This window comes from Larus michahellis, chromosome 7, assembly GCF_964199755.1.
Source record: "Larus michahellis chromosome 7, bLarMic1.1, whole genome shotgun sequence".
Lineage (NCBI taxonomy): Eukaryota > Metazoa > Chordata > Aves > Charadriiformes > Laridae > Larus > Larus michahellis.
Genome location: NC_133902.1, coordinates 2676906 through 2693560, shown reverse-complemented (window position 1 = coordinate 2693560; position 16655 = coordinate 2676906). Strand labels below are relative to the sequence as shown.

At 45.8% G+C, this 16655-nt stretch overlaps 3 protein-coding genes, 1 long non-coding RNA gene and 1 other non-coding gene across 10 annotated transcripts in view; 3 read left to right on the top strand and 2 right to left on the bottom strand.

The window, feature by feature from the left end:
• Positions 1-164: 164 nt before the first annotated feature.
• Positions 165-9007, bottom strand: LOC141746052 (schlafen family member 13-like). The gene is made up of 6 exons (XM_074593756.1): positions 8413-9007; positions 7381-7573; positions 5026-6134; positions 4131-4259; positions 2637-3363; positions 165-2342 (listed from the first exon to the last, which is right to left on the bottom strand). Exons 3-6 carry the CDS (start codon positions 6125-6127, stop codon positions 1556-1558), a joined length of 2745 nt encoding a protein of 914 aa, XP_074449857.1. The 5' UTR covers positions 6128-6134; positions 7381-7573; positions 8413-9007; the 3' UTR covers positions 165-1555.
• A 605-nt stretch (positions 9008-9612) lies between these two features.
• LOC141746050 (uncharacterized) lies at positions 9613-11638 on the top strand. The gene is made up of 3 exons (XR_012588201.1): positions 9613-9772; positions 10220-10304; positions 11237-11638. It is a non-coding gene; the product is annotated as an uncharacterized LOC141746050 (long non-coding RNA).
• LOC141746945 (Z30 small nucleolar RNA) lies at positions 10590-10685 on the top strand. The gene has a single exon (XR_012588548.1). It is a non-coding gene; the product is annotated as a Z30 small nucleolar RNA (small nucleolar RNA).
• On the bottom strand, positions 11209-16488 carry PEX12 (peroxisomal biogenesis factor 12). 4 transcript variants are annotated; one of them, XR_012588199.1, is made up of 4 exons: positions 16229-16481; positions 15369-15913; positions 14115-14692; positions 11209-11356 (listed from the first exon to the last, which is right to left on the bottom strand). XR_012588199.1 is itself a non-coding variant. In XM_074593744.1 (3 exons), the coding sequence occupies exons 1-3, from the start codon at positions 16352-16354 to the stop codon at positions 14293-14295; spliced, it is 1071 nt and encodes a 356-aa protein (XP_074449845.1). In that variant the 5' UTR covers positions 16355-16488; the 3' UTR covers positions 12469-14292. The 4 variants fall into 4 exon arrangements, 1 of the variants encoding a protein (XP_074449845.1); XR_012588200.1 differs by lacking the exon at positions 11209-11356 and adding an exon at positions 11662-12357; XR_012588198.1 differs by lacking the exon at positions 11209-11356 and adding an exon at positions 12464-12739.
• AP2B1 (adaptor related protein complex 2 subunit beta 1) overlaps positions 16456-16655 on the top strand; it is an 81212-nt gene continuing 81012 nt past the window's right edge. Inside the window, exon 1 of one of the 3 annotated variants that reach the window (XM_074593729.1) lies at positions 16456-16623. The gene's annotated coding sequence lies outside the window, so the exon portion shown is untranslated. The remainder of the gene's footprint in view (positions 16624-16655) is intronic. The other 2 variants (XM_074593737.1, XM_074593743.1) reach the window with 2 other exon arrangements.

Below are 16655 nucleotides of genomic sequence, written 5' to 3'. Positions count from 1 at the left end.
CAAACGGAGAATCTAAGGCAACTCACGCTTGCATCATACCCAGGAAGCTGGAGGAATTGGTAGCACAGGATGAATTTTCACCACTCGCAAACTATCCAGTGCTGCTGAAATGGACGTGCGAAGCCACCATGAAAGGCTGTCCAAGGAGGCAGCAGGAATGGGTTAAGCTGAGGTTCACACCAGGGCACAGTGTTTGATTCAACAGGGAATGTCAAAAATATCTCAATTATGGAAGAAGCAGAATGAGAAGCAAACACCAGTTTGTCATCACATTAAACTTTATTATATAAATGTTTATATTCTATCACAGATTCCTTATGCAAGCTATGGATGACACAAAAAAAAAATCACAGACCCTTGCTCTAGTCCCTGAGGGGAAAGAAAATCTAAGCATAAAGTAAATATAATCTTATTCAGCAATGATTTAAATGCAAATTCAAGTGCATTAAAATATTTCTGATCATACTAAATGTCAGTGATCCTCCCATGATAGGCATGGCATGATTAAGCATTGAGGTTTGGGGTTTGTGAAAGGAACTGTGGGGATAGTCTTTCCTTGTATGTAGATTATGGAAAAAAAAATAAAATATGAAGTGCCTCAACCTTCCTCAAGTTAGAAAAGTAAGAATTTTTAAGCCATAAGGCAAACTCACTTGGAGGGTGATTCCAGTGTCGTCTGCCTGTAACTGCATTCAGTTAAAGCACTGGTGCTTTATAATCCCACTAGGAGGGTATCAGACTGTTCTTCCAAAATAAATGAACCACAAGTCATTCTGTGGGGGAAGAACAATATGGGTGTTTTTTTTTTTTTTCCAACCTGCCTCCAGTTTTAGGAATTTTGGATCTGTCTGTCAAAAGTACTTGGCATCTTAACTCTGTAGAGGGTTTTATCTACCCAGCGTGTCTGAAACCAAGACAAAAGATGCCACTGGTATGTAAGGGGAGTTGTGCAAAGTTTTCCCTCTCCCACTAGAGCTCCTCGTTGAAGAAACTGCCTTCTAACCCATACTGACTGTTGCTGAAATTGAGTGGGGAAACTACTGTAAAAGCCATTTATTTGTATTTCTTAGCTAGAACATGGACAGAAGGCCGCCTTTTCACTTTCCTAGATATCTGAATAGAGGCTGTCTTTTAAAAAATGGCTTCTAACACTGGATGCCTATGCTCTTTGTTTCTGAGCAGTACTATGAGTATGGGAGCAAGCTGGTGAAAGCCAGGAAGTCTTTCGCTTTCCTGTCTTGGCATAGTGGTTTTGACTTGGCAACGCACCTGCCGGCAGTCAAAGGCTGAGCATCAGATCTTGCAAGTCCTTGTAAGGAGCCATCAGGGAATTAAGTCATTCTACTGACATCCAAAGTATCTTTTATCTGCATTATTGAAACCTTACATTTGATTTAAAACAGACTGTGGAGGCTTCCCAACAATGTCTGGGCTTTTAGAAAGGACCATTACAAAGGAAATCCTTCTACTTCAGATACAGAGTAAAGAAATTTCAAATATACATTAACCATTGACCTACCAGGGCCTTGTTGGGATCCTGTGTGGCTACCTGTTCTCAGTTATAAAATAACAAATGTAGATTTAAATTGGCTCTGGATGCTACACAGACCAATATATTTTCAAAAATTTTTTCCTGAAATTGAAAGTGTTGAGGAATAATACCAAATACAATGCTTCTTTCTAAGCCAGAGAAACGACGGATGCTGTCAAGAATAGCGTGTTCCTGTAGCCCTTCCTCTGTATTTCTTAATAATATATTTGACTTCCTCATTTCTGACGCTAGTATTCCCCGGTGTGCTTTTACTTCATCATCTCTGTAGCACAGAATAGCAATATCTTTCTTAGAGTAACCCTTTTTAAGATACGTATGACAGTGTTCTGCCACATACTTTGCTATTTCATTTATGTTTTGTTTGCTTTGTACTTCCGTAGAGCCTTGCACGGCACGAGCACACGTGGCTCTGCATAATAACTCTCTCAAACGGTCTTTGGGAATATTTAGGGTAGAGCGCATTACAATCGTTTCCATATTTTTTTTTAGATAGCTATAGATGTTGCTAGCATTACGAACCACTTTGGTTAGTGACTCGATGGGATCATGCCATTCTGCTTCTGGAAGACCAGTTGGGAAGCAGTGACTTGTCTGCAAGTAGTCCAAGAAAATCCAGAAAAAGCCGGGCTTCGGGAGATCTGCTGAGGAAGTTAGAGCCAAGGCTTTCTTATACCAATCACCTTCTTCATCTTGGAAATTCTGTGCTTCATCAATTATTATGTGCTTCACATAATTAAAGCTGCCCTTCAAAAAGGCTACTCTTGTCACAGCTTGGCAAATGTTTTTCTGCCTGCAGAAGAGATACAAGTAGATGAAAACCAATCTCTGCATTGCAAACTACTGGTTATACTTGATCAGAACAAAGTGAATGCCCATGATACGAAAGTCATATTTATTAATAGAGGCTCAGGATGTTGAGAAAAGAATTTGAGCCTTACTAAAAATGCATCCCAACTACATACTTCAAACACTGCCATGATGGTGGACCAAATAGCATACCAAATGTATTAATCAGTACTCTGCTAGTTAAAAATGCTGGTGAAAGAAAAGGATATTGAACTGAATAGCTGGAGGAAATGCTTACCACACAAAATCTCGCAGAGGCTTGTTCTCACATACGTAAAGAACTTCTTCTTGTTTGCACTGCAGCATAGTTCTTATTTTCTCTATGATCTTCAGGGCGACTATGGTTTTTCCTGTTCCTGGTAGTCCATAAACATACAGCTTCTTAGTTTTGTGAAGATTTTCTGACAGCAGCTGGTATTGTTTGATGGTCAAGAGGTTCAAAAACTCAGAACCAACATGGTCACTTAAAAAGGACTTGAAACTCAGCAGAACTACTGTGAGAGCATGTAAGAGGGCCTTCAAGTTGTCACTCCTGATTAGGCTGTAGTTTTGGGGATACATTTCTTGAATATTCAGATCCCATTCTTTTCCACAGTTAATTTCGGGAAGCAAAATCAGTAGCTTTGGTATCACGCACAATTTGTGAATATAGCCCCCAGTGTTGACTAACTTCTGCTTCAGCCTCCAGGCTATGCGTCTTGAGTATTCCAACAAAGTCGGTGAGATATGATGCTTACAGATTGTATAGAGGATAGGTGGCCGATCCTCAGCTATTAGGAGAATGTCACAAATTATGTCTGGATTTTCTGGCAAGCCGACTTCAACAGCCCAACTTCTGGAAAATATCAGAACTCCCTCAGAAAGCTGCTTCAATTGTTTTTCCATTAGAATATCCAACCCTGGATGCTCTTGGAGGAGATCTTCACTGAGTTTTTCCGGAGTATATATAATTCTGTGGGATTCCACTAACAAAGCAAAGCAGAAGAAATGGCTAGTGTTAGTATAAGACATGGAAATCCAGCCCTCTAAATGATTCTGTGGGAATTAATGTTGCTGAAAGGCTACAAATACAGACTATAGCTGCCTGAAATACCTTTTTTGCGTCTTCAAAATTTTCATTAACACCTCCACGTGTTTCCAGATTCTTTTGTAATGACTACTTCCTCAGGGAACTCAATCCTCATCTACCCAGGTCTCAGTCCCTTTGCTAAAAACGCCAGCACAGGCCAGCTGTTGCCAACCCTGTTTGGGAGGCCTTGTGAGTAAACAAAGAAAGACTAATGGCTCAAACGCAAAAGCCCCCGGATACCTGGCTGATCTTGCAGTGCCACAGAAATGTTGGACTGTAATCAGTAGCAGACTCTCTGCTCTGGGCCCAGCCCCAGTCACTTCACGTATTTACATTGGGCTGATTCCAAGTGACCTCCTCCTCCCGTCTTTAACATTTTTCCCTGGATTGTGAAAAGACGTTGGCATGGCTGTGATTGGTCCCCAGAGAGGCTCATCTGGCTAAGCTCCATCACTTACACGTATCAGTAGCTGGCAGAAGATCAGTCCTTGGGGAGGGTGGGTCATCACGCATTTGAATGCAATGTTGCTGTCAGTTCTGCAGACGATTTCTGTCTCTTTCACCAGTTTAAACAATGTCTTCAAACTCATCTTTGACCTTGACCCTGCCCTTGAGATTCACATTGTAAACCTACCAGACAGTGAAAGCAATGTGTAGACTTACCTGGAAACAGTTGCTTACAAAGGTCATCGATGTTGTCAAGGCCCTGGTGTGAATAAACTGGCTTGGCAAGAGGTGGCCGCTCTGTCAGACTGAGCTCTAGCCTAAATGTCTCAGAAAACTTTGAAAGATCTGGAAAAAAAGAAATAAAAACGTATGATACAGCATGAGCATTTGCTGTCCCTCAGTGCAAGAGCCACAAGCTGTCCTCATCCTGATTTGAAATCTTTTGCTGTTCTTTAAAATGATAAATGCAATACACAGACAGAAACCTTGCAACTCACGTGGACAGCAGCGGATTAGCAACAGAACAGGCTCAGGTCACGGACCATGGAGCTCCTCTTGGTTTCCTTATCTCATTAGCTGCTGTTGTGACCTCTAACTCTGTTAGTGATACCCTTTTCACTGCCCAAGAATTGGCCAACGAACAATTTATCTGTCCGTAGTGCTCAGCTTATTAGACTGGCGGTAGCAGTGGAGAATGCCCCTAAAAAAGCAGGAGGGAAAGTATAGATTAAGCCTGAAAGCAAATGGCAATTGCCATGGACTACGGCAATTACGTAAAAAATCACTTGCACCGTGGGGTCTAACCTCAAAAGTGGTCAACTTGAGGCACGGAGAGCTCATGCTGCAAAAGCAGGCACGAGCATTGGCATTAATAAGCTGTTAGCCACCAGGACCTGCTGTGGCCTGAAGCAAGCATTAAGGAACACAAGCAGCAGAAAGACAGGTATTTAGCAAGGACCTGAAGCAGTCAAGCAGGCTGGTTTGGTCAGGCCCTCAAAGAAAACAGAAAAGCAGGTAAGATTATCTAAAGCAATCAACACTGCCAGACCAGGAGCAAGAAAATAAAAGGAAATATCGAAAATGGCAAGGGATTGTCCTGGCTCTTTTGGACCTGGATCAGCAGTCGTCATCCACGTAGCCCACTCGTATGCGCTCAGTCTCTTCACGGTGCTTCCTTCCACTAGCCATGAGTCTGGGTCTTCAGAAAACGCGACGCAAGTAAATGGCTGAATCTTCACAGCGCAGACATAGCCACAGTGATCTCCAGCCTCGTGGTATACTTTGAAAATTTTGTGTTCGTAGCTTATGTTGTGTTCACACCCACTCCCGCAGAAATGGAAAAGGGTTAATTTGTCTTTAATGGAATTGATTACGTAACTTAATTTTTTAAGGTCCTCATCATCACTGCTGAATCCCTGCACTGTGCCTTTATCATCCACACCGATCCACAAATACCCACCACTTGTGTTTGCAAATCCAGCGATATACTGAGGTAATATCTCTTTGACACGAGTCAAGATTTTTTCAGTTGAATAATGCTTAAATTCCACATTTCCTGACTCACTGAAAGTCAACGTCTCTCCATGTTGCAGTTGGTCCCTATTAAACAACTCGACAACAGCTTTATTTATAATGTCCGTGCCTCCTTCAACAGCCCTTGTCTTCCTGTTTTTAGCAGGTGGTCCTGGGCTAAACTCTTTCTTGGCTTTATCTTGCTTTCTTTTAAGGAATGAAACAACTTCGGTAAGATTCATGTGGGAAAGAGAAGTACCACATTTTGTGTGCAACCCAGTAGTCAGGCTACAGAGACGTGGCTTTGCACTTGTAGAGGTTAACGATGTGTTTTCACTACTCCAAGTTTTAATAAAAATCAAAATGTAATTATCTCGCTGTTCAAAGTCCAGGTATTCTCTCCAGTCTGGAAACAAAAGAAGAGACCGAAAAGTGTCTTCTAAATCTAGTCCAATCATATCTCTCTCTAACTTGTAGTTTTCATTTTCAATCTCTGCTTTTACGACACCTCCTCCAGAGTTCAGCAAGGCACACACTGCACAGACAAGGGTGTATTTTTGATCTTGTTTTGAATTTTTTGGCATCTTTTTTCTTGCCTTTTCACCAAAACATATTTTTCCAACACACAAAACTACTTCAGGATACTTGGTTACTAAATTAACGCAGACCTTCGGCTGTTGTTGATGATATTCCAACGCCATTCTGGGCCTGAAACAATTGTAAAAAAATTGCTTACTATTTATGCTGCAACATCAGTCTTCCAAAGACTTCCAAAAACATTAGCTAAACAGTGGCTGTCCTTTGAACAATAAATACACTGAGTCACAGATCTGAGGGCAACAGGGATTTTCCTCCACTTACAAAATAGAGTGCTTGCTGAAAACTCAAGTTTGTGCCGGGTGCCCAGGTGTTTATTTTTCTACCCTTGAGCCTGAGGATATAGGGACGGTGCTGCCATCTGTCCCTTTGAACACAGAAACAGCCTCAAATAGTTTCTCTACAGCCAAGCTCGTTCCCTACACCACCATCCCCTTACATATTCCTGGACTGCATGCCCCCTCCTCTTCCCCCGTAACGGCTCAGAAAAGGCTGTGCCAAGCCTCACCTTGATCTTAAGAATCCAATAATCTTACTGATTAATAACCAATAAATAATAACAACTGACCCTTCTACTTTCAGCTCTATTTGGCCACCCTTGTTAGTAAAGCGATTGAATCTCAGCTGATTGCCACTTGGCACTTGGAATGCAGGCAAATTCTTTAAAATGGTGCCAAACTGCATCTGCATCACATTTAAGCCAATTCCTCAAAATGAAATCCAGCCCCCTTGCTACAAAACATAACTGTGGTACAAAAGCACCTGGAAATAAATGAAAGTGTGCCTAGAAGAGATCTCGCCTGTGACAGGAGCACAGCTTATTTCCAGCAGCGCAGATTTGCCTTCTGCATGGCCAAATACCAAGCCAGAGAGCTGCAGGGCACAAAAACTCCAACGAGCATCTCCTCCAGATCTCACACAGGAGACAAGTTTCCTGCCTTGTCTGCCTCTCCTCTGAGTTAACTCTGCTGAGGAAAGGCGCTCTGCTCCTCGTAAGTTTGAGTTATGGTAGAACTAAAGCAGCAAGGACATTTGTGTGGGCTAATTCCTCTACCAGGTAGAGGAATTTTCCCATCCAGTTCCATGAACTCCCCTCTAGCTTGCTGCAACAGGACAACCTGGCTGACTGCTGAGATCTCACGACCGCCCCCATGTGACAGAGAAAAGGACTTGCCCTACCTCTTCTTCTTAGCTCTGGGCTAAAACGTCAACATTTGAAAAATCAATTTTAAATCCTTAAATATTTAAGTCCCAGAATGATAAGCAGCAGAAATGGGGTACAAAGCATCCAGAGCGTGTTACCTGTTTTCTCCACTGCCCCCTCCTTCTAATAAAATTTAAGAGAAATTAAACATACTTTGTTGCTGGTTTCACTTCTTCTCTGCCAATTTTGTTCCTTCTCTTCCGTTTCCTGTGATGAAGCACCAGCGTCCACAGACTTCACTGGGTCTTTCTAGCTCTATCTGACGTTCAAAACCAGTTTTTGCTGGGAGCCCAGCTCTCCAGGGCAACTATTTCCCTCCTCTTGGCACCTTTGCAATGGCCAAAGTCTACAAGAGGAAACAGACTGTTAAAAAAATAGAAGAAACCCCCCAACTTACAGCACTTACATACGTCATTGCTTGTTTAGACTGAGAAGTTGGTGCTCCATTAAACTTTTACAGCTTCAAAGTCAGAGGTACAGTTCTGGAATCTGGGAAGCAGGGAAGCAAGCTAGAGGGTCCTGCACAGAAGAAATGGTCTGTATATCTTCATTTGCAACATTTGCAATATGAGGTTTAATTTTTTTTACCTTTTTGTACTGACAAAGCACACTAAAGCTAACAATTTTACACTGAAATCACGCCCATGTACAACTTTCAGCTGAAATAATTAAAGTTACCGGTTAAAACTGTCTCATAACTTTTCCCCATGAAAGTGATCCATGCAAGGGGCCACTTTGGAGCATCTTCAGTGTCGCCTCCCTCCTTGGGGCAAAATTCCATCAAAGGCACTGAGACTGGGGCAATGGTGAGGGGACTGAGAACAGGGAAGGATGCACCTCGTGCGGCGGTGGAAGAGCATGTCCTGGGTATCTGCTCAACAAAGTTGTGTGGTTTTGAGGGGAGATGAGAGAAAATGAAATAATGTGGAAAAAGAGCAAGCTAGCGCTAGACTGCGGAAACTTGCTTGCAGGCAGGACAGGAAAGAAACAGAAACATATTCTGTGGGCAGGATTACAGCCTCATGTACAAAGTAAACATGCCTTTTTGGCTTTTGATTCCATACCGTGTAAAAGAGTCTCCTGCTCAGCCTCCTTGGAAGGAGCCGGTATATTTTTCATTACAAAGCAGTTTTTCCCCATTGAATTTTTCACAGCGCCCACCACAGTTACCGAAGACTTCCCTACCCTCCCCACAGACGTCTCCTCGAGGCCGCGCAGAGTCAGAATGAAACTCAGAAGCAAGTGGGTGGGTTAAAAAGCTTTGATTTCTTGAATTCCGAGCCTCCCTACGTACTTCATACGTCACAGGAAAGACACTTTCCCGCTCAGGCTGGATCCTCCTCTTGATCCCGCACAGAAAGGCCCCAGCAGGGGCAGGGACAGGAAAAGCCCTGTGGAATCCATCTCCCGAACAGGCACGCGTGTAGCGCTGGAATGTCTTACAAACTGGTGGAGGAACCGACTTACTGCTTTAAAACCACAGGATGAATTTACCCATCTGTCCTCAAACAAGTGCTTCATTTTAACTTCTATGTTAAATCATGATTCTTTTCCTTCCAAAACACCTTCTGTTCAAGTGTTGGAATACTTTTATTTCTACCGCTTTTGTTTAGTTTTGTTTTATTTCTTCCCTTTTTTTTTTCCTTAGTTGTTTTCACGGCGATACTACCCCTTTGTTGCGCAGCCGTCGCTACACAACGTGCAGCCGGCAGAGCCGGGCCCTCAGGACCGGACGGCGTTTAAGGTGGTGATTTCTCACCGCCTTCTGCCTCAGTGAGAGGCGGTGCCTTCTCACTGGCCTTCTTCCGTTTCTCTGGAAGCGGAAGGGAGAAAGCGAAACGAACGGCGGCGGCCCCAGGGAAAGGCCGGGCCGGGCCCTCCGCCCCCTCAGGCCTCCTCAGGGCGGGAAACGCTCGCACCGCCCCGTGTTCCGCTAACGCGTCTTCCTATTGGTTGTCATTGGCCGCGCCGGCAGCTTCGCGCGCTGCCATTGGCTCTTGTCCACCGTAGGGGTGGGACAAAGGCGGAGAGCTCCGCCTCGGCGTGGCTGGGCCTGCGTGAGCGATGCGGGGAGTACGGTGGCGGGGGCGTAGAGGAGCCTGGACCCTCAGGAATGTGGGCCCTGAGAGGCTGAGGAGGGGCTGGGGCGACCAGGGTAGGGCAGGCAGCTTGAGGGTCCGGGGGGACGGGGACAGAGAGGCTGAGGGGCTTACTGAGGGGGATGAACCTGGCCGAGTAGCGCATTTGGGGCTGAAGGGGTGCAGGGGTGATGAGCAGGAGGGTGTGGAATATTTGGGGGATGGGTTATCTGGGGGATGCAGGGGTCTGAGGCGGGCTGAGGTAAGGAATTGGGGGCTGAGGGTGGGTGGGTGGGTGGACAGGAGCGGAGGAACTGGGTGCTGAGGAGCTGCAAGGCGCCTGGGGGAGGGGGGAGTGCCTGGAAGGAGATGGTAAATAGGGCGCAAATGGGTGGCATGAGGGAAGGGCTAGATCGAAGTAGGCCTCTGGACCCTTGGAGAGCCACTGACTTCAGCAACATTTATAGGTATGACGGTTTTTTCCCCTCTTGTTTTTGCCTGGTACTGGCTCTCCTTGACCTTGGAATCCCAACTTGTGACCTATCTTCCCTAGCTCCAGCTTGTTCTATCAGACATGTCACCCCCTCCCTTCCCTTGCTCTCCTGCTAAATGTGCTTCATCCCCTTGTTATCTGTAACAGTAGGAGGAGATAAGGGGAAAAAAACAAACCCCTAATTCATGGATGAGCATAAAACTTAAAAACAACTCGTTTTATCTGTTGCGTGCTTGCAGATCAGCCAAAGCTTTAATTGATGCCTGTTTGGAGCCTCTTCTGCTTTGTGGGGTGGCGGTGTGTCTATAGGTGTGTCAGGAGGAAGAAAAGGAGTTTTGCTGGCTTAACTAACGGTGTGGAAGAAGGCACGGAAAGTTTTTGCCTGTGTTACTCTAATAACATGGCTTTGTCATGCACACAGCTGAACACAAGAGCTCTGTGTGAAGAGACCCCATCCGTGCTGATGGTGCAAAGTACCGTCTCCTCCGTGCTGCTGTCTGACAGAGGTGGGTACGCAAAGTTAGAAACAGCAACCAGGGGCTCACTTTTTCAGGCTCCTAACAGGCGCTCCTGTCTCATCTCCCCTGGGTCAGTGTTAACTAACTGCAAACTGTCCTGTATAAAGCCATGTGATCCTGAAAAGAATTAACCCAGAACCCAAGTTAATCTGCGTTTGTTGGGGGTGGTGAGGAGGTGTGTGTTTGTTTTTTCCTCTAGAAAAAAAAACTCTTTTCTGTTCTAGTTCCTGACCTGGGAGCGAGCTCCTTACTGAATGGAAACAGATTTGCCCAGAGCAATGATGAGCGAAGTAGACTCTGAACTGGTATTGCTGAGACTCTGTCTCTGCTCTGACCAGGGCATGATCACGTAATCTTCTCTCTGAGCTTATTTAGGCTAAGCTCATCCAGAGTAAACGGCTTTGCTTCTTTTTGATGCATCCTAAAAAATATTGAAAAAATATTAGGAATTTTTAACATTTTTTTAGCAGCAGAAAAACAAACCTTGATTTTAAAAGTGAGTTGTGCAAATACTTGTTTGGGTTTGCGTATCTTGCCGCAATGCTGCGTTTAGTACTGAGCTTGCAGTGAGTTTCTTGTTATTTCACTTTGTGCGACACACGGCATATGAAACTCCAGGTATTTTGTCAATGTATCTTCTCTGTTTGTAAATGTAATGCAGGCTCTGTAAAATGGAGTTTGAGCTGTCTGTCCTGTAGACACCTCATCCGCAGCTGGTTCAGCTGTATTCTCATCTAGTGACTGCCAGCACAGAGGCAGGAGGATTTTTGGAAGTGAGTTGTAGTGTGGGGTCTGGCTCTGGTGCTCTGCTCTGGATGAAGTGCAGCCCTTTCACGGGGACAGGGAAAGGCTGGGCTAATCAAGCAAGTACAGGAAAAGATACAGAGCTATTCTCTAATCTAGATTTTATTCTCTTCCAGGTCTTGGTGACACCTTTACATTCATTTCTGTCTTCCTGTGGAGAACGAAGCTTCTATGGGGAATCTGTATGTAGGAGTATAGTTATGGTGGTTTTCTCTTAATAGGAGGTCATGTGGCTTCTGTTAAGGAAGTAGGGAAAGCAAATCAATTGCTAATTTTTTCAGAGTGTCTAGATGAGTTGCGAATGTGACTTACGGTCACTAAACATTTTTTAAAAGATTTGCAAAGTCAAGTTCTGACAGTAACATACCGGGCAACTCCAGTGCTGCTGTTAATGTTGATGTAACTGTTTCAAGCGACAGAACAAAGCATACTGAATGCATGTACGATGCATACTAATTTGTGACTTCTCTACAGTCATGTAAGTCCAAAGGTTGGTTTAATAAAGTTGGTGTGCCTTGAAAAATCTCTTTTGTGTATCTTTAGACCACCATGGCTTTAATAACACTATTACAGTCAAAAAGCAGATAAATGGGAATGTTTATATAACACAAATCTGTTTCGTAACTTTGTTTTAGAGCAACAGACCTGATAAATAGGTATTTATTTGGCTACTAAAGACAGGAGGGCTAGAAGCCATCAAATCCAAGTTGGTATCCTGCAGCCATCTGCAGGAACACTAATGAAATCTGCCAGGTAACTGCTAAGCCTGTCACCATTGTGGGCTTAATGCCTGTTAGTTAGCTCGGCATTAAAGAGCAATTCTACATTCAAGAGTAATTACAGCTGTTCAGAATTGTGGGGCTTAGATGTGGGGGGTTCAGTGCAGGTCTTGGAGCTGCTGTGGAGTTGGCCAAGTCCAAGTTTGGCAGGGACAGGGTGTTGTGCAGCGTGGTGTGGGGAGAGGTGGAGTGGAAGGCAGCCAGGGCCTGACAGGCGGGCCGTTCTGGAGAGAGGAAGAGAGATTAACCCTGGGAGAAGGAGGTGTAGAGGCCCTGGAGCAGCATGTGCACAGGCAACTTGGTTGTGCCGTTCAGCAGTCAGTGAATCCTTCTGGATTAGGGGGGAGGAAGGTGCAGAACTCATCCAAGAGCTCCTGCAGTGCTGGTGGGTGAGTCAGCATTGGTCAGTCTTCTGTCTCAGGTCTGCCCAGCTCTTCACTGAGCAGCAGACGGTTAACCTGGAAAGTATAGGAGGGATCGAAGGAAAACAAACCTATCTTGAAATAATTATCAGTCAAATCCTTCAGCCCTTATTTAAATGAGCAGTTGCACTGGAGTCAAGGGGACAATCAGGCCCACATCTGTTTATTCAGACAGGTTATTGTAAGACCGTGCAGCAGCAGCAGAGCATCTGGGGTACTGCCTTCTCACAGAGATAAAGATCTCCATGTATGAAGCAAAACTGGTGTAGCAAATGATGTGAATTAATATCCAGCCCAAAGCCAGATCTGTTAAAAGTGATTTGAAATTTCAGAAAATGTGATTTCTTTTCCAGTAAGATGTGTGTGCTCTTGCTGGCTTTCTAAAGGAAGAGACGTGTCTTTATGGAACCCATAACTACTGGAAAAAGGAGAAATGAGACAGTTTTTATTATTATTCCATAGTGGCACAGGTAGAAGGGTCTGGAAGAAAGAGATAATAAGACAAGCACTGGGGACAAATCTCATTTGTTACAGTAGGTGTTTTTTTCCAGAGCATCTCTGGGAGGATGCAAATTACTCTATTTTCCCCCATTATTCAATAACCTTGCTATCTCGTGTACAGGTGAGGGAGGATATTAGAGATTTTTATCTTCTGAAGCAGAGCTAAAGTGGGGGGGAAAATAAGATGACCGGTTCAGTGGATTAAATGTTAGAACATGTCTCTTAATCTGGAAAGACCTTGTACTTTGTGCAGCAAACTTTGCTCTTCATATTCTATAAACCAAGTCACCATGATGTCTAGAGTAGCTAACTGCTGCTCCCTAGAGCTGAGTCAGGAAAAAAACCTTCCACTGTGAGAAATCAGGTGTCAAGGAAGAACCAGCCACAATGTCACACATGTTTTCTTTTCTCTTCTGTTCGATGAAAGGATGCGTTGTTACGATATGAATGTGCTACATGGTTGGGACTGGAGTAATTGCAATGTAATACTTAGATCAAGCATAGGTGTTAAAATACCCCGCCTACAAAATACTAGTCTTATATCCATTTTCATCATCTGCAAAGATGAAAGCAACTTTAGTCTAGTCTCTTTTATGTAAACAGAGCCCCTAGAGGAGCAAACTCTCTTTCTTCCAATACTCAACGAATATAAATTAGGTTCTCAATCAAGCAAGAATTTTGCTTTATAAAAGCAGATAATAACAGATTCAAAGACTTTTTTTAACAAAAAACAATTCTCATCATTTGGCATAGCTGCTGCTTTAATCTGGTTTGTTGTTTTTCTCCCTTGTGCAGAAAATGTAATCTCCCTCTTGTATCCTTGCTTGTACACATCACCTTTTGTTCTTTTAAAGAGTCAAAAGTCTTAATTTAGAACTGTTGATGGGAATTAGGGGAGTGATGTTCTCAGTTCAAAAGCGAGTAGCCTGAAAATGCAGGGAGACTCTTAAGAATAGCATGATGAGAGCCTGCCTCTACCTCTCTGCCAAGCTCTAGTGCCAGAGCTCGCCCCGGGCAGCACGAGCGCCTGGGAAGCTGCTAAAGGAGGAATAACTCGCCTAGAGAATTTTCCCTACCTCTTTAATTTGCTGGCTCATACCCTCGAGCAGGACTTTTACCAGTGATGCTCTTTGATCCTCCCATCTGCATTCTTTTTATCCAAATCAATATTTCTTCCCTTTGGTTGGTCTTTGAAGGCATTTCTGCACCAGCTGACAGATTGTGGCTGTCCGATCCCTCTGAAGCTGTCACAGGACATTTGAACAGCTAATAAACAAAGGGGAGAGCCTTACCAGCATTTGCACAGGCAGCAAACCTCTGACGTACCACCAAGCTCAAAGGCGCTTTAGAGCTCACTGATGAGCTGTAGTGGTCGAAAGTCTTCTGTGGGATGTAAGGGGTGAATTTAGGCTCACTGCTAGCCAGCTGCTGCCCTCGGAGCTGTACCTCTGAAAGCACGGGGCAGGCCTTTCAGCTCTCAGGAGAGTAGAGTTTGACAAGGTGCTGCAGCTCTGTGGCGTAGCCTGTGATGGGGCAGCGCTGGTGAGTCTTCACGTAATTGTATGCACAGCGGTAGCAAAACACAAAGCCGGAGGTGGACAGGGCCGTGGCATTGACGCGGATTTTGCGGCACAGAGGGCACACGGTCTTCAGTTTGGGTAAGAGAGCTGTGCCGGACCCATAGTCGAGGTGCACGGGAGGTGGAGGAGTTGGGAGCGCTGTCAGAGATTTGATCGTCTCCTGGTTTTCTGAGGAGTACCACCAGTCCAGGAACTGGAGGAAGAACACACTGACCGACAGCCCAGTGGACAGGGAGAAGGCAATGCCACCTAACGCTTTCCTCACTGCTGACTGTACTTGCATTTTAATGCTGTAAAAGAAAGAAAATGTGGAGAAATCACTACTGCACATTTGTCCATCTGCAAACCAAAATAAAAAGTCCTTGGGGAGTAAGTCATTGCTTTATATAGCTTCTTAATGCTAAGGAAGTTGGTCAACATACCCCATGTTTGCAATGAGGCATCTGCTAGGATGTTTCTCCCAGATTCTGTGTATTTTAAGAAAGTTTCAAGATCTTTTTTGTTCAGGTGTCTAAATTGGAAGAGTCTGGATTGAGGGGACCTGGACCATAGAGCGTTTCACTCATGGATCATCATTTTACAGGACATCAAGCGTGGCCATGACTAGCTGCTGCTCAGAAAAATCAAAGAGCTAAGTTTCAGTCCTTTTAGCAATATTGTTGCAGTCTACTTCCCTTGTTAGAAAAGTGCAGGTGAAAACTGAACAGGATAAAGGCTGGAGTGCCAACTTCCCTGCCCCCCAAACGTTGCAATTTTATGATGACAAAATCTTGTGAAGCTAATCCCTGCTACTTGTTTCCTTATTTACGCTAATGATATACCCTTTTGGAGCACATTTTGCCAGAGGTAAACTTAATCTTGAAGAATTTCTGGAGAACAAGACAGTTTTACTTGCAGCATCACCTCCAAATTAACGTACTCACAGAACCTTCTAGAAAGCAGCTGCTGAGCCATGTTCTGACATACCTGTGTGTTTGACCTGAGGCGGCTCCAGCCGATTTCTTCTCCAGGGCCTGGATATCCTCTGCAGTCAGTCTGACCAGGCGAACGCCAGCCAGCCGCAGCAGGGGTGAATGATGCTGAGCTTTCCCAAGGATGTAGCACAGTTGCTGGATAAGAAACCAGCCCTCCCAGGTCATGTTTACATAGGGGTAGGCAGCTAGAAAGGCTCTGTAAAAGCGCTTCCAGGATGACGATGGAGGGTGGATGGAGTACTCGTCCTCTTCCCTCAGGCTGGACACCAGTTTCTCCAGCTTTCCTTTCAGGTAAGGAACAAGAACCAGCAAGAGGAGAGACTTCCAGTGCTGCCTCTTTGGCAGGCCAGCTGTGGCCAGAGGTTGCTGCCTGCGCTCTCCTGTCGGTACCCTCTTTAAGCTGTAGAAGTTTTCAGAAAAGGAGGCGCTGCACCCCGCCAGATAGTGCTGCTGGAGCAGCAAATCCAGCAGGACGTAGATCTCGTCAAACCAGCGCCAGAGGAAGCCATATCGGCCAGGGTTCGACTCAGCCAGCACCTAGTGAAAGGGACACAAAACGGAACTGAAAGCAGAGCAATGTGCTAAATTACAGTAGCTATAAATTATGCCTCCAGGTCATAAAGCAAGCTGGGTGGGCCAAAACTCACGCTTAGCTGGTGAGCGTGGCCAGAGGCAAACCCTGGCTCAGCACAGAGCTGTGCAGCCTCCCCGGGGTCCCTTTCCATAGCAGTTTCCTCACAGAATATTCACCCTCAAGACAATTTACCTCAGCGTCCTGCTCCCCTCTGCGCAGCGGCCTGCAAGGAGGACGAGGACGCCGCCGGCCCCTCCTCTCCTTCCCCTCGCCCTTACCTTGACCAGGTGCTGCAGGGCGGGTTTCAGGGCGCCCATCAGGCTGTCCTGGGCCACCGCCTCGAAGATGGAGGGCCGGTCGTCGCCGGCCGAAGCGGCCGTGAGGTGGGCGCCGAGCTCCGCCATGGCCGCCGGCTGCGCTGCGCCGCGCCCCGCCCCGCCGCCAGGGGGCGCCCCCGCCCCGCCGGGCACCCGCCTGGCGCCGCGGAGCACCGCCGCCCCCCGCCCTCCGCGGGCAGAGCGACGCTCTGTCTCCTCCTCGCCTCTCTCTATGGTGGCGGGGGCGCGGCCGCTCTAGGCGGGGGAGGGTTCAGTCTCGCTCCTCGCGAGTCCTCCCGGCCGCTCCGCTTCCGGTTCCGCCACCGCCCCCGCAGCGGTGTGTCCATCCCGCCGCCGTGAGTGGGGCAGGGGGGGCCGCTGCGGGGCT